Source organism: Vulpes lagopus, chromosome 3 (assembly GCF_018345385.1).
Source record: "Vulpes lagopus strain Blue_001 chromosome 3, ASM1834538v1, whole genome shotgun sequence".
NCBI lineage: Eukaryota > Metazoa > Chordata > Mammalia > Carnivora > Canidae > Vulpes > Vulpes lagopus.
The window spans coordinates 112,371,316-112,395,701 of NC_054826.1; the positions used below are offsets into that span (position 1 = coordinate 112,371,316).

General features: G+C 53.1%; 1 protein-coding gene across 2 annotated transcripts; it reads right to left on the reverse strand.

Annotated features, from left to right (window-relative positions):
- Positions 1-1,600: 1,600 nt before the first annotated feature.
- On the reverse strand, positions 1,601-23,092 carry SDR42E2 (short chain dehydrogenase/reductase family 42E, member 2). Of its 2 annotated transcripts, XM_041747049.1 has the most exons (12): positions 23,040-23,092; positions 20,292-21,173; positions 19,708-19,803; positions 17,668-17,725; positions 16,827-16,945; positions 16,084-16,159; positions 11,852-11,934; positions 10,372-10,509; positions 9,781-9,846; positions 8,058-8,121; positions 6,677-6,750; positions 1,601-3,651 (listed from the first exon to the last, which is right to left on the reverse strand). In XM_041747049.1, the coding sequence occupies exons 2-12, from the start codon at positions 21,135-21,137 to the stop codon at positions 3,412-3,414; spliced, it is 1,860 nt and encodes a 619-aa protein (XP_041602983.1). In that variant the 5' UTR covers positions 21,138-21,173; positions 23,040-23,092; the 3' UTR covers positions 1,601-3,411. The 2 variants fall into 2 exon arrangements, with proteins under 2 accessions (XP_041602983.1, XP_041602981.1); XM_041747047.1 differs by lacking the exons at positions 16,827-16,945; positions 17,668-17,725.
- Positions 23,093-24,386: the final 1,294 nt, after the last annotated feature.

Genomic DNA, 24,386 nt, shown 5'->3' on the forward strand with positions numbered 1-24,386 from the left:
CCCTGAGGTTAAGGGTCACATACACTCCTCCCACTGAGCCAGCCAGGCACCCTGAGAGTGGAGGATATCTTAGACACCCAGTCTTGGGCCTACAACAGGGAGTAGCATCAGTACCCACAAGTGGAAAACATGAATTCACCTTGATGGTCCGTTCGGATTGGCCGCCCACAGCGATAGCTCTCTTCTCTGTATTCACGTTGCTCCTACTCATGTTTCCAAGTAAGCTAGGACCTCCTACTTCTCTCAGAACCTCATGCATGGGGGCTGGTTACCTGGGCAGCCTCTAAAGTGCTCATGGGGACTGAGTTTGTCTGTTGGGTCGAGGGACTGCCTCTTTTCCACTGGTCAAGACACATGAAAGGAGGGAGGTTTTCTTGGCATAGTGACCCACACTGCCTGTGGGCCCAGAGTGTAAATATTCAGAGCTTCAAAGGAAAGATGACTTAAAGAGAAAATCCAGAAAACAAAGTAACTGATTTTCCTTGTGTTTTTTGAAAGCTGTGTTTTGGCAGAAGACAAAGGATTTAGAAGATTATGTGAACAGTGAAAGCTTGTTTTCCCTGCCCCGAGAACAGATTTCCCAGGATTGATAGAGAGAGGAAAGTCAGAGAAGAAGGTGGTTCATTTAGAGGCACGTGCATTACTAAGAAAGGGAGCCCAAGGGCTGCCAGCCCCAAATGGCCTGAGGTGATACCAGAGCTCAAAGGAAACCGTTACATGGCTGAGGTGTAGAAATCACCGTCTGTAGTGTTTAGGCCAGTGGGCCTTGGGCAGCTCCTCCACATTGCTCCAGCTGCAGAGGAGTAACCCCCACCTCTTCCACTTTGAAGTTAGATATAACCCCAATTTCCTCATCTATAAAATGGGAATAAACCCTACTGTAAGGGTGGCCCTAAGAATTAAGTAAGAGCATATAGATGAAAGGCCTTTCAAACTGTCAGGAATTAAGCAGACATGAAGGATTATTACTGAGCTTTAAAAAATTATCGGTACAGGGCAGCCCCGGTGGCGCAGCGGTTTAGCGCCGCCTGCAGCCCAGGGCGTGATCTGGAGACCCTGAATCGAGTCCCATGTTGGGCTCCCTGCACGGAGCCTGCTTCTCCCTCTGCCTGTGTCTCTGCCTCTCTCTCTCTCTGCATCTCTATGAATAAATAAATAAAATCTTTTAAAAAAAATTATCGGTACATAGCTCCTCAACCCAGCAAAGAGGAGCATATACTTTTTAGCTGCTTCCCAAACTTTCTTACTTGTTCAGCAAAGAGGGATACACTGGGGAGGGCCACGTTGGCTCTAATACATACCCTCCCCTTCACCGGAGGTTTTGTTAGGCTTGTAATGGTTTCTTCTGCGAGGATCCATTGTTTGGTGGGCCAGTTCCACGTGTGTACACTATGATATATACATGGATATATTTACACACTGCTATGTTGGTACTCGTAATTAATACGGAGACAATGGGGAGGGGTGTTTCTGTGGAGAGCAAAGCTTGAGAAATGTTGTGGGTTTGAACATTAAACAGTGATCACCACTGCCCCTATTAACAATTAGAAGAAATATGAGATTATAAGATATGACCAAAACAAGCGTTAATTCTTCCCATTGTAATTATATGGGTACTTTTTCAAAAAGTTATTTTTTGAGATATAACCTACACGTAATATTAATTTCAGGTGTACAACATGATTTATGTATAATGAAATGATCACAACATCTAGTTAACATCCATCGAGACATATAGCTACAATTTTTTTCTTATAACAAGAATTTAAAGGATCTATTCTCTTAGCAACTTTCACATATATAATATAGTATTATTAATCATAGTCATTACATCACCGTGACTTATTTATAACTGGAAGTTTACACCTCTTGACCACCTTAAAACGTTTTGTTTTGGTTTAGATCCTTGCTGGTACAGAAACCTGTGCTTACTAAGTCAGCCCCAGACTAGTAAACCGGAAACCCAAAAAGGCCAGATTGTGTTGGGCAGAAGCCTGGGTCTCAGATGTCCCTCCAACCCCGGCTATCAACACACAGGGAGATGTGCATGACTGAGTGACCCCAAAATATTTTGATTGCAGGTCAAAAGCAATTCTCCTAGATGAACCTATTCCAAGATCTCAAGATGATTTCAGGACAAGCACAGAGGAGCTTGACCAGCGAGGAGGGTTCAGTGTCCCTAGAGAGGCCGCAGGAAACCGGGAAAACTGCAAATGCCAGTCAGGCCGGCACTTAACCCGCTAGTGATGACCCTGGCCAAGCCCCAAGAACTCACCCAGGAGGCGTGGCTGGAGAGGGGTGGAGTCAGAAAGGGAGGGGGCGTGGTTATTGCCGAATTACAGGTAGGAGAGGGTAGGGACCAGATCCAGAGGGAAGAGTAGGGCCAGTCCCGGACAGAAAAACGAAGGGGAGGGCGCAGTCATACCCGCAGAGCCAGAAAGAGGGCGGAACCAGGGCAGGGGAGAATCCGGGGCAGAGACCTCTCTGGGTGGGAGAAGGCCAGAAAGGCAGAAAGGCAGGTGAGGCTGTGCGGCTGCCTCCTCAGTAACGCGGCCTGGACAGGACCCAGAAGGCGGGGCCGGGGCTCAAGAGGCAGAGCAGAGGCGTGCCCAAGCCCCGAAGGCAGGGCGGGGGCGGAGTCAGGACCCGGGGCGGGTCCAAACCCAGAGGGCGGGGCGTGGGGTGGGCGGGGCGTGGGCGCCGGGCCGAGTCCGGAGGCGGAGCAGGGCGTGCGTGCCCAAGCCGAGGGCAGGGGAAGGGGCGGAGTCAAGACCCGGGGCGGGAGTGTGGGCGGGGCGAGCCCGGAGGGGGCGGAGTCAAGACCTGGGGGCGGGTCCAAGCCCAGAGGGCGGGGGTGTGAGTGAGGAAAGGGGCGGGGCAAACCCGGAGGTGGAGCAGGGCGTGCCCAAGCCTAGGCCAGGGGCGGAGTCAAGACCCGGGGCGAGCCCGGAGACCAGACCAGGGGCGGAGTCAAGACCTGGGGCGGGTCCAAGCCCAGAGGGTGGGGCGTGGGCGGGGCAAGGCGCCGGGCCGAGCCCGGAGGCGGGGCAGGGGGCGTGCCCAAGCCTAGGGGCAGGGGCGGAGTCAAGACCCGGGGCGGGGGAACCCGGAGGCCAGGACCGGGGCGGAGTCAAGACCAGGGACCGGGCCAAGCCCAGAGCGCGGGGGGCGGTGTAAGCGGGGAAAGGGGCAGGGCGTGCCCAGTCCTGGAGGTCCGGACAGGGGCAGGCCCAAGTCCAGAGGGCGGGGTGTGGGCGGGGAATGGGGCGGGGCAAGCCCGAAGGTCAGGATGGGGCGGAGTCAAGACCCGGGGGCGGGGAAGAGGGCGGGGCAAGCCTGGAGGCGGAGCTGGGGCGAGTCCAAGCCCAGAAGTGGCGCGGAGGCGGGAACTGGCGGTGGCCGGCGCGGAGGTCAGACGCCGGACGGCTGCAGGCCCAGGAAGCGCAGGGCCAGGGCGAGCAGCCCGAGCAGCAGCAGCAGCCCGAGCAGCAGCCGTAGGAGTGCCCGCGCCGTGCAGCCGCAGGGCCGCTGGCTCGTGGACCGCACGTATTGTTCCACGACGTCCGCGAAACGGAACTTGTCTGGCGCGTAGCCAAGCTGGGCGCGGGCCTTGGCGATCCGGAAGGTGTGCGTCACGGCCACGCTGCGCACCTGCGGGAGAGGCGGGCAGCCAGATGCAGGGCTGTGCGGGTAGCCTTGTTTCACCGAAAAGGAGAGGAGGGCAGAGGTGTGTTGCCCTTCCGCCGCACAGAAGTTTCAAAGAACCCGTATGCTGGGTCTTGCTCCAGGGATGCCCACCTCAAGGAAGATTTCCTTTTTCCCTCCCATCTCCATGTTCCTCTAGGGCGCAGCCTCCAGGAGGCCTTTTCTGCTTCACCCCCAGCCTTACTGAACTCGGTCCCCCAAAACTGAAGGCCCCATCACCTCTGCACTTCCCCGTCCTTGCACGGTGCTGGGACTCAGCAGGCATTTACACATTCTTGGGAGTGCTCCTGGAGAAGCTGTGTGTGTGTGTGTGTGTGTGTGTGTGTGTGTGCGCGCGCGCGCGCGCGCCTCCCCTCCCCCGCCCCCGTCTGTGGCCTGGGTGCAGCTCACCGGAAAAATCCCCCCAGGAAACGCTCTAGGCTTCTCTAGAAGCCCCAGGGCGCAGCCTTCCTGCGCCCTCCCTGGTTAAGCTTCCCTAGGAGAGGAATACAATTATACAGAAGTGATTACTCTCCAGGGTCTGGGCTGCATTTCTTCAAGAGCAGTACTGGTAGTTATCATAACAACAGGCACTGTGTCTGGCCTGAGCTAAATCCTTTCTAGGCTTTATCTTATTTAATCCCCTTAGGCGGTACTACCACCATCTCCTCTTTACATATTTGGTGTTTTTTTTTCCCCCCTCTTTACATATTTGAAAGTTTAAAACATAAGAGACTTGCCCAGACTCACACAGGGGAGCCAGATTCCATCCCAGGCTCTTCCCTGCTATGCTGGGATTGGGAGGATGCCCTCCCACCTCATTTCTTCCTCTGTTGTTCCTCAGCTGGACCCTCGGAAGGGGTCAGAAAAAGCTGCTTGATTTTCCCATAGCACGAAAACGGCTTCTGTGGCCAAGCGGCTGGTCTTGGATGCTTGTGCAGGAGAGGCCAGTCTGGTCCCTTTTTGCCCCAGGTAGTAAGTTCAGGGCCTTGGGGGATACAGCCCAGAACTAGATCAGCAGGGTCCTGGACACAATGCTCTCAAGTTTAGATGTCCTGAACTTTCCTTTGGGAAGTATCCTTAACTTCCTCAGAACTGGTTTAGGTGCCCCTTCTATGTGCTCTGTAGTTCCTCATAGTTTCCTCCAGTGTAGCCTTTATCCGAGTGTGTTGAGTTGCCCAGTTGCTGAGCTGTCTTCCCCTTTGGACGGTGAGCTCCTTGAGGTAAGGGCTATGTCTTGTCTCCATTGGTCAGCCCAATGCCTGGCGCACAGTGGGTGCTCAAACAGTGTTCAGTGAAGCGGACTCTAAAACTGGAGGGCTGGTTGCTATGGCACAGACGGACCAGCAGAGAGCGCCCGAGCCACAGTGAACAGAACCGTCTTTTTTTTTTTTTTTTTTTTTTTTTAACAGAACCGTCTTTAGCTAAAGTAGGAATCCTTTACCCCTTCACTGAACAGGGAAACCTAAGAGTGAAACCAGAGGGAGGGGAGCTAAATCCCGCCCAACCACAATTCAGCAGCACTTCGGCAGCTCGTTTACAAGATTGTGATTCCTGACTGGTTTCACAAGTTGATGGTTAAGCTTGAAATCATTTAGGTCTGGTTTACGTTCGAAAGTCAGCTCTGCTACTTAAGTGAATACTCATGGGCAGGTTATTTCACCCCTGTGTGTCTCATTTCCTCTGTAAATGGAAATAACAATCTACAATTTAGTAGTGAAAATTAAATAAGCCAAAGCACAATGCCTACCGCATCCATCACTCAACAGATGGCTGGTATCGTCATTCCCTTTCCTCTGCTAGTTTGCATGGTCTAAGGAGAAGCCACAGAGAAGTGCTTCTTTCTGTGGCCCCTTCTTTATCTGAGTCAGACAGCACTGAGCCTGGAGTATGAAGCCGATGCCAAACCGTGTGACCCTGGACAAGTCACTAGCTTCTGCAGTGCTCAGTTTATCATAAAATACAATCATAATCTCTTGCCCTTCTTAATTTAGCAGGACACCAGAGAGAATCAAATGAGCCCATGAGCTAGAAGGATTTTGCAAGTAATGCCAAATACTACTATTTACAATCTGCATTAAAACATCCTCTCTTGGGGATCCCTGGGTGGCTCAGCGGTTTAGTGCCTGCTTTTGGCCCAGGGCATGATCCTGGAGTCCGGGGATTGAGTCTCACATCAAGCTCCCTGCATGGAGCCTGCTTCTCCCTCTGCCTGTGTCTCTGCCTCTCTCTCTCTCTGTCTCTCATGAATAAATAAATGAACTCTTTAAAAAAAAACAGAAAAAAAAATCCTCTCTTTTAGGGGTGCTTAGGTGGCTCAGTCAGTTAAGCATCTGACTTATGATTTGGGTTCAGGTCATGATCTCAGGGTCATGATCCCAGGTTCATGAGATCAAGCCCTGAGTAGGCCTCTGAGCTCAGTGCAGAGTCTGCTTGAGTCTCTCCCACTCCCTCTGCCCCTGCCCCCACTTGCACATGCTCTTTCTAAGGAAATTAAGCCTTTATTAAAATCCTCTTTTAAAAATTGTATGTGCAAATAGAAAACTGAATCATCATCGTTTGAGAATAGTATTCTGTACACAGCACTCAATATATCCTTATTACTCAGTAAGCATGAATGGCCAACCGAGAACCACCAGGCTCCGTGTGCATGTGTCTTGAGAGCTGGTAGCCTTGGTGGGTGGCATTAAAAAATGTGAATGTCACAGAACCTGCCTTTGGGAGCCTCCTGTCTGGCAGCGAAGATAAGCTGCTTATGAATGAAGTGACAGGGATGAGGGACAGGCTTAGAGCTAATCACATTGCAGACCAAGGAAGCACAGAAAAGCAAAAGCCCAGAGGTTGGGATGATTATGAAGAAGCTAGCGCTTGATGTGGGCCCACATGGAAGGTTCTGAGACCTCAGACAAACATACAGTTATAGTGTCAAAGGGGTGAGGGGTGGTGCCGATGGAGGTTGGAGCAGGGGCTCCTGCAGCAGCGGTGCACTTACCTCGCTCCGGGTGAGCAGCGGTGGGATGCTACAGATGGGCCTCAGGGCCAGGTGCAAGTACTCCATCACTGCAGCTGTACGGGGAGAGAGGGGCCAATGACCGGGGTGCCTCACTCTGTGCAAGCTCCAGGGAGGCCCTCGGGGACAAATCAGTTGGGGGCATTATTTGCTTTGCTAGGGAGAGTCTCTTCACTTTGCCAAATTCTCCCATCCTTGGATTCCTTTAAATCAGTTCTCAGCACACACCGGGGTGCCTAGTTTGGCTGTGAAATGTGTCACAAGGAAGTTGTCATTCATTGTAAAGGACAGACATTTGAAAATAAATCTGAGCAGATTCAAAGTTGTCTCAAATCATGCCTCCTTCTGTCGCTCACTTCTATAACAGTGTGGTCTCCTGAGTAGAAGAGAAAGATGTTGGAGCAGTGGCTCTCAATCTGGGTGGCATGCTGGACCGCTTTTAAAAATGCTCACTCCTCCCGCCCCCTTCCTCTTGCGGATGCTGATGTAATTGGTCTGGGGTGCAGCTGAGGCATTTTTATATTTTATAAGCTCCCAGATGATTCTAATGTGCAGCCACAGTTAAGAACTGCGGGGTTATAGTTTGTGAGCTAGGAATTGGAAGTTTATAAACAATCCTGTACAACTGCCAGAATGTGTGGCTGATCTTTCCTTTCCTGGGGGGGGGGTGTCAAATAGTGTCAACCATTGTGGCAACAATGGGCACAAGAAGTCACCCCACGTGTGTGGCCCACTGGGCAAAAGTTTGCAAATCCCTGTTTTCAATGGCAAGCATCCCAATGCATTGAAAACAGATCTTAGCTAAGGTCTTTCAGGGATGCAGCTGTTTGTCACTTGAGGGTCAGCTGTCCCCTGGGGCTGACTGCTCCGTGCCTGGTGCTGGCTCTGCATTCCAGCTGGAAGGAGGCCAGCAGAGGTGATGATGGGGGGTGAGACCCGAAGAGTGAGGAAACTCCAGATCCCCCAAAGCAGCCTTCACTTCAGGGTGACCTCGGGGGACAAGGCAGCCCCAGGGCTCCCTCTCCTCCTGATTGGCATGATGCCTCCCACCGCAGACCACAGGGCCAGGTGTGAGCTTTGGAGTCAGCCAGGCCCAGGTGTGATTTCTGCCTCTGCTGCCTGCTCGCTGTGGCCCAATCGCACCCATCTTGCAAGTAGGACGGGGCTCATTCAGGGCGGGGACTTCCGGGAGCAGGTTGCCAGGCAAGTGCAGATCGGGCTTGGGGCACCTGCCCGTGAGAGTGGTGGTCTCCTGAGATTCTGTGCCTTCAGTGCCTCACTTGCCGCCACCTATCCTGTCCTGGGTTTGAAATGAGGGGATGCATGTGCAGCTGGCACATAACAGACACCCTCCTCTCCTTACCTGTTAGGTAAACCCAGGAAGTAGGCACCTGGATCCAAGGCTGGCTGTACCCTAGCTTCTCAAACTGCAAGGAAACAGGGTCTAAGATGAAAACAGGTCTTTCAAGGGCTGGTGTGGAAAGGCTGCATGTTCCCTTTACCCTGGAGCTGGTAGGTGTACCACCTGGCCCCCTGCTTGCCTACCCCACATGGGTAGTGAACCCCACAGCCAGCCCCAACCTTGCCCCAGTCTTGAAGTGGAAAACTTTGATCTAGAAAAGTCAAGTAGGGCTTAAATGCATTCGTCAGTTTTTAACCTTGGATCGTTCATGTCACTTAGCTATTATTTACATCTGCTTATAGCCAAAACCACTCCAAGGCACAGACACAGAATGATTTTTCTAGAATTGACTTTTCTGCTATTAAAGAATTAAAAAAAAAAAAAACCCAACACCCCAGCCTATGTGTATAGGGTGGTAGGAGATGCATGAAGAGAATGGGTTGGCACAGGGTGAAATGAGGTCTTCGCTTGTATAAAAACTCTCCAGATCAAAAAGACTGACCATCACAAGGGTTGGCAAGGATGTGGAGAAAAGGAACCACTGTCTTACACTGCTGTTGGGAATGTAAAATGGTGCAGCCACTTTGGAAAACAGTCTGGCAGTTCCTCAAAAGGTTAAAAAGTGAGATACCACAAGACCTAGCAATACTACTCCTGGGTATACACCAAGGGAAATGAAAATGTAACGTCCACAAAAAATGTATACACTAATGTTCAAAGCAGCATTATTCATATTAGCTCCAAAGTAGAAAAACTCCAATTTCTATCAACCAATGAATAGATAAACAAAATGTGGTATATTCCTAGAAGGGAATATTTTTTTGGCATTATTGCCAAATAGGATGAATACTAATATGATGCAGGTTACACATGGTTGAACTTTGACAGTATGATGCTAAATGAAAGAAGCCTAACACAAGTCTTCACGTAGCCTATGATTCCATTTATATGGCATGTCCAAACAGGCAAATCTACAGAAACAGAGAGTAGATTAGGGGGGGATGTGGGGCTAGGGGTAGGGTTGGGGTAAAGGTGTAACTGAGGGGGATGGTTCTTTTTTGGAGGATGATGAAATGTTCTAAAATTGGTTATAGTGATGGATGCACCACTCAATATGCTAAAGACCACTGAGTTATATGTTTTAAATAGGTGAATCGTAAAGTATATGAATCATATCTCAATAAAGCTCTTGACATTAATGTGCCCACATGCCGTGAGGATGGATCCTCCAGTGCGGGGTTTCTGGTCGATCCCTTCCAGGCAGGCCTGGCCCCAAGAAGGAGTCTGTAGAGTACTGGATGGGAGGCCAGGGTTCCCTGAGGGGCTGCAGCATTGGGAGCCCCAGGGCCAACACCTCTCTATGTGCTTCAGTCTACCCTCTACTTGTGCCTTACAGAACTTTGTCATGTAGTATGGGGGCGTCACAAGCAAACTAGCACAGGACAAGTCAACAGAAAGGAATCAGGCTGGGAAAGACTAGGGGAGTACGTGGTCCCCCAAAGGGACAGCCACACCCAGTTCTGGCCAGTTCCAATGTTGCCCAGTGGATACTATCACCAGAATTGCTTTTTAATGTGAAAGCTTCTGATTTTCTGGAAGAAGGAAAGGATGACAAGGAGAGAAGATGTGCAAAATCCCAGAATTCTCACTCGGGGTGGGGGTGGATGGACATCTGGGCACCTACCAGTGGGGCCATCCACTCGAAGAGGTTGACACTCTCCCCATCATTGATGTAGTACGCCTGGCCACTCTGAGGGGACATACAGGGAGACGGACAGTCAGGCATCTGCCCCCCCACCCTGATCCCACCCTTTTGGATAGCTCAGCAGCTGCTCCGACCTCCTCAACTCTCCTGAGCAGCCACTGAAGAGTCATGGCTGTTCCCCAGCCCTGGGGACAGACCTGGGCAATTTTTTTTGAATTCTGGGGCTGCCACGCTGACTAGCTTTGTGACCTCAATAGAGTCACTTGACCTCTCTGTACCTTAGTTTCTTTGTCTGAGAAATGGGAAGAAAATAATGGAATCTCCCTCTGCAGGTGTTGTGAAGATTACATGTGATGGTGTATATAAAACACTTAGCATTTGGTGACCATTACTTCAGGACCAACAATTCCTACATCACGGGGTCACTGCAAGGAGTTAATGATGCTCTATAAAGACATCCCCACCCAAGCTTCCCTGGGCCTACAGTCCCACCAACCATCTTGAATTGGGGAAAAATGTGCATGAGCCAGGGATCCCCTCGTGATGGGGACAGCACCACAGGAGACTCACGGCCACGTAGCACTTGGCAGCGGTGAGGGCCTCAGCGGCCAGCACGTGTGCCTGCACCAGATTGTGCACGTGCACCCAGTTCATTTGCGTCTTGCGGTCCCCAAATCGGAACATGAGTAGCCTCTTCTTGATGTGGCTCTGGAGGGGGGATAAACACAGACTCATGCCTGGAGTGGCTCTGAATACCATCTATAGGATGATGGCTCCCAAATTTCTAGCTCTAGGCCAGACCTCTCTGCCCAAGACCCCTGTCCTGATGTTTCCATGTGGTGGCCATTTGTCCATGTCCTGGAGGGAGCGCCTGACATTCTGGCTCTTGTTGGATTCACACACACACACACATATACACACACACACACACACCCGGTCCCATCTCAGTAGACCACACTCAGAGGCTCAGGCTGAAACCCTGGGCCTCCGCTGGCCTCCCCTTCTCTCCACTCCACATCAACTCATGTGCAGAGCCAGCTGGCTCAGCTGGTACGCTCTGGCCAGAATCCAGCAGCTTCTGACCACCCCGACTGCTGCCTCTCTCCTCTCCCTGGACACCCAACTAGTCTGAACTGGTCTCTGTTTCCCCGCATGGTCCCTGCGGCTCTTCCCTACACGGCCAGGGGGATCCTCCTGGATCTTAGTCACAGCCTGTGTCTCTCAGCTCAGAACCTTCAGGATGCCCACCTTGCCCCCCCAAAAGTCCTGACAATGGTTGAGGAGGCCCTTTTGATCTGGCCCCAGCTACTCTCTGTCTCCTAACTCCCCAGGCTCCAGCCACACGGTGTCCCTCCCCCCCCCCCCCCCCCCCCCAGGAATGGGCGGCAGGCTCCCATCTCGGCTTCGGACTCGCTGTTCCCTCTGCCTGGAAGGCTCTTCCTCCAAACACTGGTGTGATCGCCCCGCCCGCCACCTTCTTTGTCATTCTGGGTGGCATTCACCTGCCACCTGCTTGACGAGGCTCCCAGGCTGCCAGGGCGCCCAGCTCCCACACCCTGCCCCCCCTTCTTTTCCATCGTACCTCACACCTTCAAATGCTCCTTATCATTTCCCATGTTTATTTCCCATCTCCTGTGTGAACAGGAGGACAGGAATCCTCGTCTGTTTTACTCACTGATCTGTCACAAAGCCGGGAGCCGCGACCTTTGTCATACTCAGGTTTGTGCCCCAGCTGCCTGCTCCGTTTGGACCACCTTCTCTCTCCCACCCCGTTTCCTTGGTTAATTCTTTCTTCTCTTCCTGAACAGCACAGGTGGATCCTGGACCTGCCCCAGGATGGAGCCAGGCCCTCTCCCCTCTGTGCCGGCGTTGCCCTTCTTCCCTCCACGGAGCCCTTTCAACACACTGGCCCAGTGACCGTGGCATCGGTCTCCCTGGCCAGGCCGCGAGCAATCTGAGGACAGGGCCTACAGTCCCTGAAGGGCCCCCATCCATGCACACAGCAGCCAGGCTCGCCCTGTGCCTCAGGCCCAGGGCTGGGCTGACATACCGCCACGCGGGGCAGGTGCCTCTGCTCTTCAGGGCCATAGATCCCTGGGGGCCGGAGCACACACGTCCGCAGAGTCCCTCCTCCTAGGACACAGGGAGGGTGATCAGGGGCTTGGGGAGGGGGTGGACCAGCAAGGAGAGGCACAGAAATGCTGTCCACACCTCCCGGTCCTTGCCTGGACAGGTGTGCAAGGAAGACAGGCCTTGGGGTTTCCTTATTCAATTAATTATTCTCAGTCAGTCTGTTAGTCATTTAACAAACAACATTCAGAGGTTCCCCCAACGTCTACCTCCAGCACTGGGCCCTGGGATGGGTGCTGTGGAGAATCCAAGGATGATCAAGAAATGGTTCTTGCCCTCATGATGCTCACAGGTCAGTAATGGGGTAAAACTTAGATGCAGGTATGTGTGCAGCCCATGAGACAGATGTAATCTTTGACTCCCTAGCACTCTACAGACATAATCTCTTTTGACTCCCCTGAGAGTTAACTGCACCCATTTTACAGATGCACACAGAGACCCTCACTCCCTCACGCCAACGGCTGTAGCTCTTTCCCTTTCCTGATCATCAGCTGCCTAAGGACTATGATGGCTCTCAGGGAAGTCCTACTATGTGCCTGGTGCTCTGGTAAGCCAGAGTTTTTTTGTCCTTCAGGATGGGAGCTGTAATTATCTCTGCTTCCTGGATAAATGAACTGAGGCTCAGAGAAGGGATTTGCCTAAGGGCACACAGCTCAGCCTAGAGGAGCCGAGATGGGGGACCAGAGCTGAGGTTCCTGCCACAAACGGACCTTTTCTACTCCCTCAGCCTTGGTCTCCTCATCTGGAAGATGGGCACTTGCAAGCAGTGGTAGTAGCTGTACTTTCCAGACAATCAGTGGAGAAAGGAAAAGACAGGAGCTGTCAGCACGAGAGCCTGGGGGCTGTGCTGTCCCCCTCGCTCTCACTGCTCTGTGCCAGCAGAGTCTCCCAGATCAACTCAGAGCTTGGTCCAGGGCTTCCTAACTTTTCTGCCCAGGGTGCCCCGCATTGATGGAAAGGGTGAAGAAGTCTCCCCTGGGGAAATCTGGAGGTGCAGCCTGAAGGGCTGCCACAAACATATTTCTCTCAAGTCTTAAGAAAGCCTACAAAATTGTCAGTTTATCTCATAATCCATTTGTTGAAGATTAAAAAAAATTTTTAAATTACTAATTTGTAGATTATTTGCTTCTCAATCGTACCCCCTTAACTGAGGTGGAGTCTTGTGGGAGATGCTCCACTTTCTGGGGCTCAGGTTTCCCAAGGGGCTGCACCTCAGTTTGGGGAGCCCCTATCCTTCCACACAAAGTCTCAGAGGACTGTCAATCTAGATGGACCAGATGTGCCACTCTCCCCTGCAGTGGTGGCCATGGGACCCAAGTCAGGCTAATGACATATTCTCACCCAGGAACGTGAAACCAGGATCTAAAATCCCATGAGTGGATTCACCCTGAAGATACTGGTCACAACCAGCTCCTGCCACCCAGTCCCTGGAGCTGCCCCAACCCTATCCTTTCCAAGCTCTGGTGGTCATTTTTCTGCAACTATATTTTCCAGAAACTATCTCACATCCTTCCGCTGTAAGTTCCTTTCACCAGAATATGAGCCAGGGCCGGTGTCTTGGGTCATAACCAACACCCAAACATCCTCACTTTACAATGAGGCCAGCATAGTAGGTTGAGAGGTGGCCCCCAACAAGGTAGGTCCACATCCTGGAACCTGTGGATATGACCTTATTTGGATGAGCATCTTTCCAGATATAATTAAAGATCTCAAAATGAGATCATCTTGGATTATCCGGTGAGCCCCAAATTCTATGTGAGTCCTCATGAGGGACTAACACAGACATGTGTACCCTAAAGAATGAGTGGGGCCACCATAAGCTGGTGAGATGAGGAAAGATTCTCCCCTAGAGCCTTTGGAGGGAAGCAGCCCAAATGGCACTTTGATCTCAGACATCAGGCTGTGAATTTTGAGAATCATGAGAGAACACATTTCAGCTTTAAGCCACCAAGTTTGTGGTCAGTTGCCCCATTTGCACTGAGCTGAGATCTGCAGTCTCAGGGTTCTGCTTCAGGGATGGGAGGCCCTTCATGCTGGTTAGAGGCAGAGTCTCAGGGACCAGCCTGTGTTAGCAGACACTGGAAATCACCCAGGGTGACCATGGCTGGACTCCTGGAAGGCAGGTATCAGGTAAGCTATTCTGTAAACAGCCTGCAGCTAATTTTAAACTCTGGGGCACCTGGGCCTGGTGGGGGGGAGGTCTGGTTGCAGCTGACATTGGCCGGCAGGGCACTGGGCAGCTACGTCACAGAGGGGCGGGGCTCAGGGTATCCATGACTCCTGACTACGGAAAGCTGGGGATGCTCGTATAAATAATTCTTGGCCAAAGGATTAAGTGTCTGGTTTGCAGGCTGCCGGTCCAGCCAGGGAAGGCCCCAGGCAGAGAAGAGAGCTCAACCACACATGGTCAAACCCCTGAGAAAACACAGCTGGATGTATGTTCCCTCTGGGATCCGGGGTCAAGGCCTGACAGGTCCAGGGTGCCAGGGTAGGGTGGGGAGATTTTAAGGAAAAGAAGACACCTCATGGGACACCTGGGTGGCTCAGTGGTTGAGCGTCTGCCTTTGGCTGAGGTCATGATCCTAGGGTCCTGGGACCAAGTGCCGCATCAGATTCCCCACAAAGAACCTGCTTTTCCCTCTGCCTATGTCTCTGCCTCTGTCTCTTTCTCTGTCCCTCATGAATAAATAAAATAAAATCTTAAAAAAAAAAAAAAAAAGAACCATGCTTACTCACCTGCTCAGCTGTGGCTACAGGGAAGCATGATGGTTCAGCTCCAGGCTCTGGTGTCAGGCCCTCTGGTGTAGGGGTTTGGGGTTCAAATCCCACCTCTGTCCCCTAATAGCTATGTGTCCTTAGCCAAGTCCATTCACCACTCAGCCCCAGCCTCCTCCCCTGTAAATCTACAGATTATAATTGTGAGGATCTCTCACTCTCCAGATCTACTTGGCTCCTAAGTTTGGATAGTAAGAGAAACCAGGTTTTCTGTTCTTTTTAGTTTCTGAATTTCAGAAAGCAAATAGTGATAATTTGGACAGCAAGGGATTTAGCTGGATCATTCTGGCTCCTGAGTTTGGAACGCAGGGGATCCCTCAGGTACTTAGCTCACATGGATGCTATAAAGAGTTACTGAGAACTTTGCATATAAAATTAGTATGAAAAATAGGGCTGGGCATACAGTAAGCCCTTGGTAAATGTAAACTGTTCATATTCTCTTTTTTCCTTTTTAAATAGTGCCTGTTATTATTTTATTCTCAGCTCTTCGAGGTAGATTCCACTATCATCCCCATTTCGTTACAGGTGAAGAACCTGAGGCATGGAAAAAAAGTGTATTGGCCAAGGTCACATCACAAAGCTAAGAGATGGTAGTGGTGCTTGGATTTGAACTCACTTGAGTCTGAGCCAGTGTATGGGAGCAGCTACTGTGTCATATACCTGTCTCTCTCTATATATCTATTAAGATCTGTTTATGAGAATGAGAAAGAGAGACAGAGGGTATGCACAAGTTGGGGGAGAGGCAGAGAGAGGATCCTGAATCCTGAGAATCCTGTGCTGAGTACAGAACCCAGTGGGATGTTGGGGCTCAATCCCAGGACCCCAAGATCATGACCTGAGCCAAAATCAAGAGTCACTCACTTACCTGGCTGAGTCACCCAGGAGCCTGTCTATCCATATTCTATTATTATTTCTCTATAACCACAGGAGGCAATATGGTAGGGCAGCCGAGGCCGTATTTTCTGGTAAGTCATTGAAGTTTGAGCATTCAAGCCCTCACTTGCATGGCCTTTCCATAGTGCTATGCCTCATTCCATATTCATCATTTTGTACTCTTTTATCTAAAGAGCATACTTAAACTAGATCCACTCCTACATGGCAGAAAAAAGGCCCACTTCTATCTGGTTTCTCCCCCACTCGAGACTATGAGCAACATGAGGGCAGAGACTGGACCTGACTTTCCCTGGACTGTATGCCTGGTGGGGTTCGGGCACATAGCAGGCGCTCAGAATTTGTGGAATGATGGGTGATGAAGGCCCAGGGGAATTGTCCTTTAGAAAGAAGGTGAATCTCAGAAACATAGAAGCTAAAAGCTGGACTCACCCATGCATTCTGGGGGAGGCAGCAGGGTGCACACGCATTTGCCCTGACACCCACCTGGGAGAGGTGTTCCATTGGCCATAAGGGTCAACTGGTCAGCGATGGCTTTGGTTCGTGAGTAGTGGTCCATGTGCTGCCGGAGGAGGACAAGAAGAAAAGAGCCACCAGGTAGGGGTCAGTGACACTGCTGGCAAGGCCTGGCCAGCCCTGCTTCAGACCACACACGGCTAGATTCTGGGACCCCACTCCCCCAATAGGAAGCAGCCAAGCCCTGAGCCTCAGTGCCCTTCTTTTCTCTTGGGGTGGGAGCCACGGGAGCGAGCTCAGAGCAGTAACAACAACCAGGGCTCTTCCACTCAGGGAGGCTCTTGCCGGCCTCCGGGGCCTGCTCCGGGATGCAGGTGCTGCGTGTGAGTCGGATGACCTGTTTCCACCTAGTTCTTTAGTGTTTGTGTTTTTTTCACATACATCATCTCATTTCCCACTCTCTGCACCCCCATGGGGTGGAGTGGTCATGCCCAGATGAAAAAATAGAGGCTCAGAGTAAAATGACTTGCGCAGGTTCCCACAGATAGAAAGTGGTCTGGCTGGCTCAAGGCCAGGTCTGTGTGATTTCAAAATCCCTGCTGGCATGGTCAGCTAAAATAGGAGAAGGCTCATGCTACTCAATTTTAGGGATCCCCTCTTCATGGGACTAACCCCGAGTTATGAAATTGATCCTGGTTTCCACCCATCCCTACCCTGTGGGCTGTGGGTCCGAGGCCCAGTGGCCCTGCCCACCTCTCCTGGAAGCCAGGTACCTTCTCCAGTGGGAAATATGGCACAGTGTCCTCATCACCCTGTTCTATGGGCTTCCCGCCGAATGCGACATTGACCGTGCTGGTGTAGATGAGCCTTGGAACCCGTCGACGGACACAAACTGCAGTGACAGGGGCACACAGCAACACACACACACACACACACACACACACACACACACACACACACAGGGCCAATGTGAGTAGGAGTTGGCTGAGGAGGTGCCCACTGGGACCTCCTTGAGAAAATCCACTGACCTCCACCCAGTCTTTGACAAACATCCTGGCCTCTGGGGCCCTCCCAGAATATAGATATGCTCAGGAGGGGAGTGGGTCAAGTTCCTGCTCCGTGGGGCCCTGGGCGCCAGGTTGGCTCACTCCTCCTTCTCAGTATAGCCCTGGCCCCTGAGCTACCTTGCCAGGGACGAGTCAGAAGAAAGTCTCACTTGATGGGGATATAGAAAAAAAGACACTCTAGGACTAGAGAGAAAAACAGGATGCAGGACAAGGCAAGACATGCCCAGAGAACCCAGATGTAGGTCTTCTATTTTGGAGTTTCAGTGACTTTTCTAACCCTAATCCCTGAAATCCAAACCCCGCTGCCCGTGTCCCCAGACACACTGACACACTATGGCCACGCTGACCCACCCCATGCAGGGGCCTGGGCAGGTCTGCAGTACACTTAGGATGTGCTGCCCACAGGCCCTCTGCTGGGGGTGGCAGGGGTGGGGGAGGAGGGTCCCACCTCTGTCCCCCTCCCCCATCCCCAGAGGTGGGCCTGTGGCAGGAGAGGGGACAGAAGCAGGAAACACACAGCAGGTCACACTGAGCTCTGAGCGCCTACCATTGATCACTAGTTTGGTGCCTCCAACATTTATAGACTCAATCTGCTCTTTTTGCAGCTAAAAGACAAGACGGAGGTGGGAAAGTCGTGGTGCTGCTCATGCCTCATTGCTGAGGCTATAACGCTGGGCTGAGGGGGGACGGGGCAGGGGGCTGCAGAATGTCTGGCTCGGAAGCAGGGATCTGAGAGGCCCACAGGCAGTGGCCAGCTCTGCCCACCAGCTCCCAGGGCGGCTGGGGGAGGTCCCTTCCCCTGCCTGGTTCTCAGCTCCCTCATCTGTGAGGGCAGACCCCCCAGGGTGGTCAGCAGGATTGAAAACACCCCGTGGGAGGACCTGGTACAGTATCTGACACAGAAGAGGGACTCAAAATGTGCGGGGTTGTCTCCTCACTCCGGAAGTCTGGGTTTCCTTAGGGTAATACTGTCCATGCGCTAGCGAGGTTGGGGTGTGAAAAATAAAAACATCTTGTGTACACATGAGAGCTGCTTGTGTTCCCCCCCCCCCCCGGCCCCAGGACAGGGCAAAGCCTTTATAGCTCACTTAGTCCTTACAACCAACCACAAGATGGGTTCAATCTTGATTTCTAAGCTATATTTATTCATTGCCGTAGTTTTTGTTTAATAGGCAATATAATTGCAAAGTTAAAAATAAGTCAGACAGGGGCACCCAGGTCACTCAGTCAGTTAGGCATCTGACTTTTGATTTCAGCTCAGGTCATGATCTCAGGGTCATGGGATAGTGTCTCGCATATCTTGGCTCCGTGGTCAGCGCTGAGTCTGCTTGAGATGCTCTCTCTCTCTCCGTCTCCCTTTGCCCCTCCCCACACCTTATGTGCTCGCTCTCTCTCTAAATAAATAAATAAAGTATTTAAAAATATATTAAATAGGACGCCCCGGTGGCTCAGTGGTTGAGTGTCTGTGTTCGGCTCAGGGCGTTGATCCCAGAGTTCCAGGATCATTCCAGGATCAAATCCCATATTGGGCTCCCTGCAGGGAGCCCGCTTCTCCCTCTGCCTATGTCTCTGCCTCTCTCTCTCTGTGTCTCTCATGAATAAATAAATAAATAAATCTTAAAAATATTAAATAAAAAATAAATAGAACATTTAAAAAACCCTCAAACAGTAAAAAGGGTATATAGTAAAAAGGAAATTTTTTCCCCACTCCTTTTTTAAAAAATATTTTATTTTTATTTATTTATTCATGAGAGACACAGAGAGAGAGAGAGGCAGAGACATAGGCAGAGGGAGAAGCAGGCTCCCTGCAGGGAGCCGGATGTGGGACTCGATCCTGGGTCTCCAGGATCACGCCCTTAGCTGAAGGCAGGCGCTCAACCACTGAGCCACACAGGGATCCCTTTTCCCCACTCCCGATTGCCTGCTTTTCTTCCCACCCCTCCTCCCAGAGGCAACCACCACTACTGTTACAGTCGTATTTCTAGAGATAATCTATACTTATTAATATCAGCACATACACACATGTGAGCATATAAATATTTATCCTAGCTTTTTTTTTTCCATACAAACAGGAGGATGTCAAACACTGTTTTTGCACTTTGGACATTATTCTGTTATCAGAACATACTGAGTCACTTCATTCTTTTGCATGGCCTCGTAGAATTTCAATGTGTGTGTGTGGATACCTTATAATTTATTTAAATAGTCCTTAACTGATGGAAACATTCTTTCCCATGCTTTGTTATTATAAACAATGCTGCGAATATACACACAGCGTGATTTCGGAGTCTATGGGTATCTGTATGTTCTGACCTCGTGCCCTCACCCCGAGGAGGTTCTGACGTGAGTACCAGTGCAGATGAGGTCAGAGGCTCAGAGAGGTTAAGTGAATTCCCCCTAGGTCACACAGCTTGAAAGGGGCAGAACTGGCCTTTAGTCCCAAGGATGCAAAATGCAGGCTGAGTAGAGTCCAAATCCTTGCTGGATTAGGTGAGGGGCCATAATGAATACACGGCATGAAGGGGTGGGATGGACAGAAGCCGGGTCTGAACCCTGTGCTGTTAGATAAAGTACGTGGGGTGCTCACCTTCTCAGCACCAGACATTCCATAGGATGCCACATGGAAGACACAGTCCACCCCTTCGAAGGCACGATACAAGGCTTCCTCATCTCGGACGTCCGCCTTAAACAGAGAAGGAAGAGCTACAGACAGGAGGTTTGGGTCCAGGGCAGAGATCTCAACTCTGCACGTTGCTAGGTTCCAGGGTTGGGCCTCTGATCCCACCCTGGCCAAGCACCTGGAGGAGAGGGGTTGGGGCAGGATTTACTATGTGATTCTACAGGGCATCACGGTCTTCACCATCATAGCCAGCTCCATTTACCAATCTGAGTCACAGGGGCAGTACTCGGCGTTTTACACGCACCGTCTCACTGACTCCCCATAAGATCCTTGCACAGCCTCCTTTCTCTGGGTGAGGACATTGAAGCCAGAGTTGTGGAGCCCTGTGGCCATGGCTGCCAGCTGGGAAGTGCCAAAACTTAAAGAGTCCCACTCCAGGAGCCCATGCTCCTCAGCACCATGCTACTGGTTGCACATCAGACACTGTCCCCAGACCTCCACCCCCAGCCTGGGCCCCCCTCCCAGGACCCTCAAGATGCTCATCATTGCACCTGGATGAACTCGGTCCCTGGGGACAGCTCCCACTGTGGCCTGCGGAGGTCGAGCAGGATGACAGAAGTGCCACTCTTGGCCAGGCTGGAACCCAGACTAAAGCCCAGGTAGCCTCCTCCTCCTGTCACCAGAACCTTCTGCCGAGGGGCCTGCATGTGTGCAGTCTGAGTCTTCTGCTGCGGTGCTGGTGTCGGGGCTGTTTCTGGCTCACTGGGTTTGGGCCCAGTTCCAGACCCCCGTCTGGGCGCAGGCTCTACTGCTGGCCCAAGTAATGGTGCAACTCCGGGCCTAGGTGTGGACCCAGCTCCTGACCCAGGCCCCAGACCTGGCCCAGGTCCTGAGACAGCACCAGGCCCTGGCCTAGGTCTGGACCCAGCTCCAGGCCCTGGTCCAGGTCTTGGAACAACACCAGACCCTGGCATACGTCCGGACATAGCACCATGTACTAATCCGGGTTCTGAAGCAGCACCAGGCCCTGGCCTATGTCCAGACACAGCACCAGGCCCTGGTCCAGGTCCTGAAGCAGCAACAGGCCCTGGTCCAGGTTCTAGAACCACACCAGGCTCTGGCCCAGGTCTAGACACTGCACCAAGCCCCAGTCCAGGTTCTAGAACCACACCAGGCCCCAACGCAGGTCCTGACACAGCACCAGGCCCCAGCTCCAACCCCAGAACAGTAGTTGGCCCTGGTCCAGGTCCTGAAACTGCACCAGGCATTGGCCTAGGCCCTAACTCAGATCCCAGGCCTGAGACTCCTCCCCAGGCCTGGCAGACAGGGCAGCTCTTCTCGCCCTGGCCTGCAGCTTTGCAGGCCTCTGGGGAGGAGCCTGCTGGGTTGGGCTTCATCCTCTACTGAGCCATGCAGCTTGAGGATCTGTCCACCTGTAGAGAAAAACAAAAGAAAGAACATTCTAGAGTTGTCGGATCATGTGGATTATCAGACTAAGGGGAACTCCTGGTGGGGCCTAGAGATGCTCTGACTTCCCAGTGAACCTGTCCCTTTCAGAATTTTGAGAACTTTCCAGGTGGCTGCTGCCTCCCTCAGAGAGAGAGAAACAAGGCAGTTAGGCCTTGGGTTTTACAGCTGGGGAAACTGAGGCCCAAAGTCACACTGCATGGGTGAGGTTTACACCAAGCATTCCGGATTTCTCTACCAGTTCTTAAAAATCCTAATTCCCGCATAGTATCAGAGGAAGACAGATCAGATCATGCCCAGGGAACTGCTTTCTGACTGGGAAGGTGGGGAGGGCTTCCTGGAGAAAGAGGTAGACAGAAAAGAAGGGAGAGGATGACAAGGAGAGGAGACGTGGAGAGAGGAGATGGGGAGGAGGAATCCATGTGGAATTCCAACTGCCACACCACCTCTACCCTGACACCTGCTGCCTCCGGTCCTCCTAGGTCCTCTGGCTGTGCGGCGGCTGGCACCGCAGGTCTGTGCAAGCCCTCTGCTGGCTTTGGGGTCAGGTCTGTGAGCCCTGGGATCCAGCGCTGAGGATCCTATGGTCCTCACTCCAGACTTAAAATGAGCCAGGCTGTCAGCCACTATCACTATCATCATCCCACCCTCTCTGCCCGCTGCCTCCTACTCCACCTGAGAAGATGTGCTCCAGGGGCCAGACCACCATCATCACCATTAATAATGGCAGCAACCACGTATGGTGGGCCAACCGTCTGCCAGGCCCTGTGGATACACAGATAGGTGTCTCTGCCCTGCCTGAGGCCGGCTGGCTGTAAAAAAGAAGGGGCATGCTGAGTGGCTAAGTGATGAGCCCCGTGGTTGGTGCTGGTGGTGCCACGGGGCAGGGACCCTGACAGCTATAGGGACTGTTATCTTTTAGGCTCTGTTGTCACTGCCCTGCTCTCCAGAGTTCCAGGTTAAGGGACACAGTCACACCCCATACAGACATTGGCACTCAGGGGTTTAACAGGGAGGAAACACCCCAAATCTGAGTCATCATAGGAGATGAGTCTAATTCCCCTATAGGGAGGGGGAAAGGGTGCAGCCCCACGGTGGAGCCCTTTTTTACCCAGGATTCTGTTCAGGGGACTGGTCTCTGGGACCAAAGCCATCTTTCTATCTTATGGGGATGCTTTTTTTGTGACCCTTAGGCAAAATCCTTAAAACCTCAGGGTACCTCAGTATCCATAGCTGTAAAATGGACCCAAGTAACCCTGGCTGCTCCGTCTACCCCACCAGGTGGTCATGAAGAGATGCCAGAGCCCTTGGCAGGGCGCTGGGAAGCAGTCTCCAGGAGGGCTCCGCTCACCGTCCTGTCCCCGCGCCGGGAACAGCGCCGGCACCGAGCAGGGGATAAGGAGCTGCTGACCGCGTCGCACCGCTAAGAACTCCGCATCCGGGAGCACCGAGCACCGTGGCTGCGCCCCCCGTGACCCGGGCCGCGGCGGCACTCACTGCCCCGGGCAGCCCTGTGCACTACAGGCTCCTGTCCCCATCCCTCAGAGCTGGAAACTGAGGCTCAGGGAACATTCGCGAACTTTGATGGGGTCTCAATAAATGGGTCGGCCGGGTCACCAGGGACTCGCAGTGGGGTGTGGGTAAAGGAACTGGGGAAGGGGCGTCGGGGACCACCCCGGCCGCATCGCCGGGCAGGGGCGGGCAGGAGCTGGCAGGAGCGGGCGCCCCCGCCCCCCGCCCCCCCACGCCCGACTCCGAGAGCGGCTCCGGCCTCGCAGCTCGGGGAACCCGCCCTTAGGCTCCCCGCCCCCCGGGGTCCCCGCTGCGCTCACCGGCCGGGCTCCCGCGGCGCTGCGAGCTCCCGGCGCTGCACCCAAGGTCTCCGCGCGGAGCCCGGCGCGGCGGCGCGGCCCCTCCCGGGGCGGGACGGGGCGGGGCTGAGCTCCGGGACCGCCCCCGCCCCATCCCGGCCCCGCCCCCGCCCCATCCCGGCCCCGCCCCCGCCCCATCCCGGCCCCGCCCCTCGACCCGGCCCCGGCCCCGCCCCTCGCCCCAGCCCCGGCCCCGCCCCATCCCGGCCCCGCCCCTCGACCCGGCCCCGGCCCCGCCCCTCGCCCCAGCCCCGGCCCCGCCCCATCCCGGCCCCGGCCCCGGCCCCGCCCCTCGCCCCGGCCCCGCCCACCATCCGGCCCCCGCCCCCCACCTCTCGCCCCGCCCCCGCCCCACCGGCTCCCCGCGCGGGAACAGCCGCCTTTTGCAGGGCGGTGGCCGCAGGCTCTCACAGCGGGGAAACTGAGGCCCGTCGAACAGGGAGCGGGTGCAATGGGCCCAGATGCTGGTGCAGAAAGGACGCAAAGGGCCTGCCGCACAGTGGTCCTAGAAACCCAAGAAACAACATTTCTTTCCTCAGCCCCCCATACCCTGGGGGTGGGTCTGTCGCCCCAACTCGTTCCTCTCTAGGCAGCCTGCCTCCCGCCCACCTGCTGCTTCCTGCCTTCTCTCCCTCTTCCTCGTCCATCTACTCATCATCCTACCTGTTCTTCCACCCACCTGTTTACTCATCCATATTCTCCGTACATTTCTTTCTTTTCTGTCCATTCATCCATTCATCTATCTATCCACCTGTCATTCTATCTTTCCACCTCTCCGCCCAGCCTTACATCCATCCAGTTCATTCCATGTATCTTTCTTTCCTCCCGTCCACATCTGCCTTCCTTCCTTTCTTGTATTCCCCTGCCCATCTCTGGGTTCATCCATCCTCTAATACAGTCATCCCACGTTTAGTGGGTGCTTCCTTGTTGTTGGCCTCTCCCTTGTGCTGGGGACCCAGCTGGATCACACCACTCCTGAAGATCCATTTGCAGGTGGCAGTAGCAGAGGGGCAGGCATGTGCCCGACAGCGGGGCGCTGCTGCTATAGTGGAGTTCTGAGAACTGACTCTGAGCTGGGAACACTGAGGCCTGCTCACTTTGGTGTGAAGAAGCTACTAGAAAGGCTTCACCCGTTGGAGCCTCCTCTGTGAGCATAGGTGGTGTGGGGAAGAGAAAAAAATCTTAGCCCGTACATGCTATGTGCCAGGTGCTAAGGTATTTTCCCCAATCCTCACAACTCTGTTTTGACATAATTTTAGAGGCAGGAAAATCGGTTCAGAGTGATAAGAAGAGGCTCAGAGTGTGGTG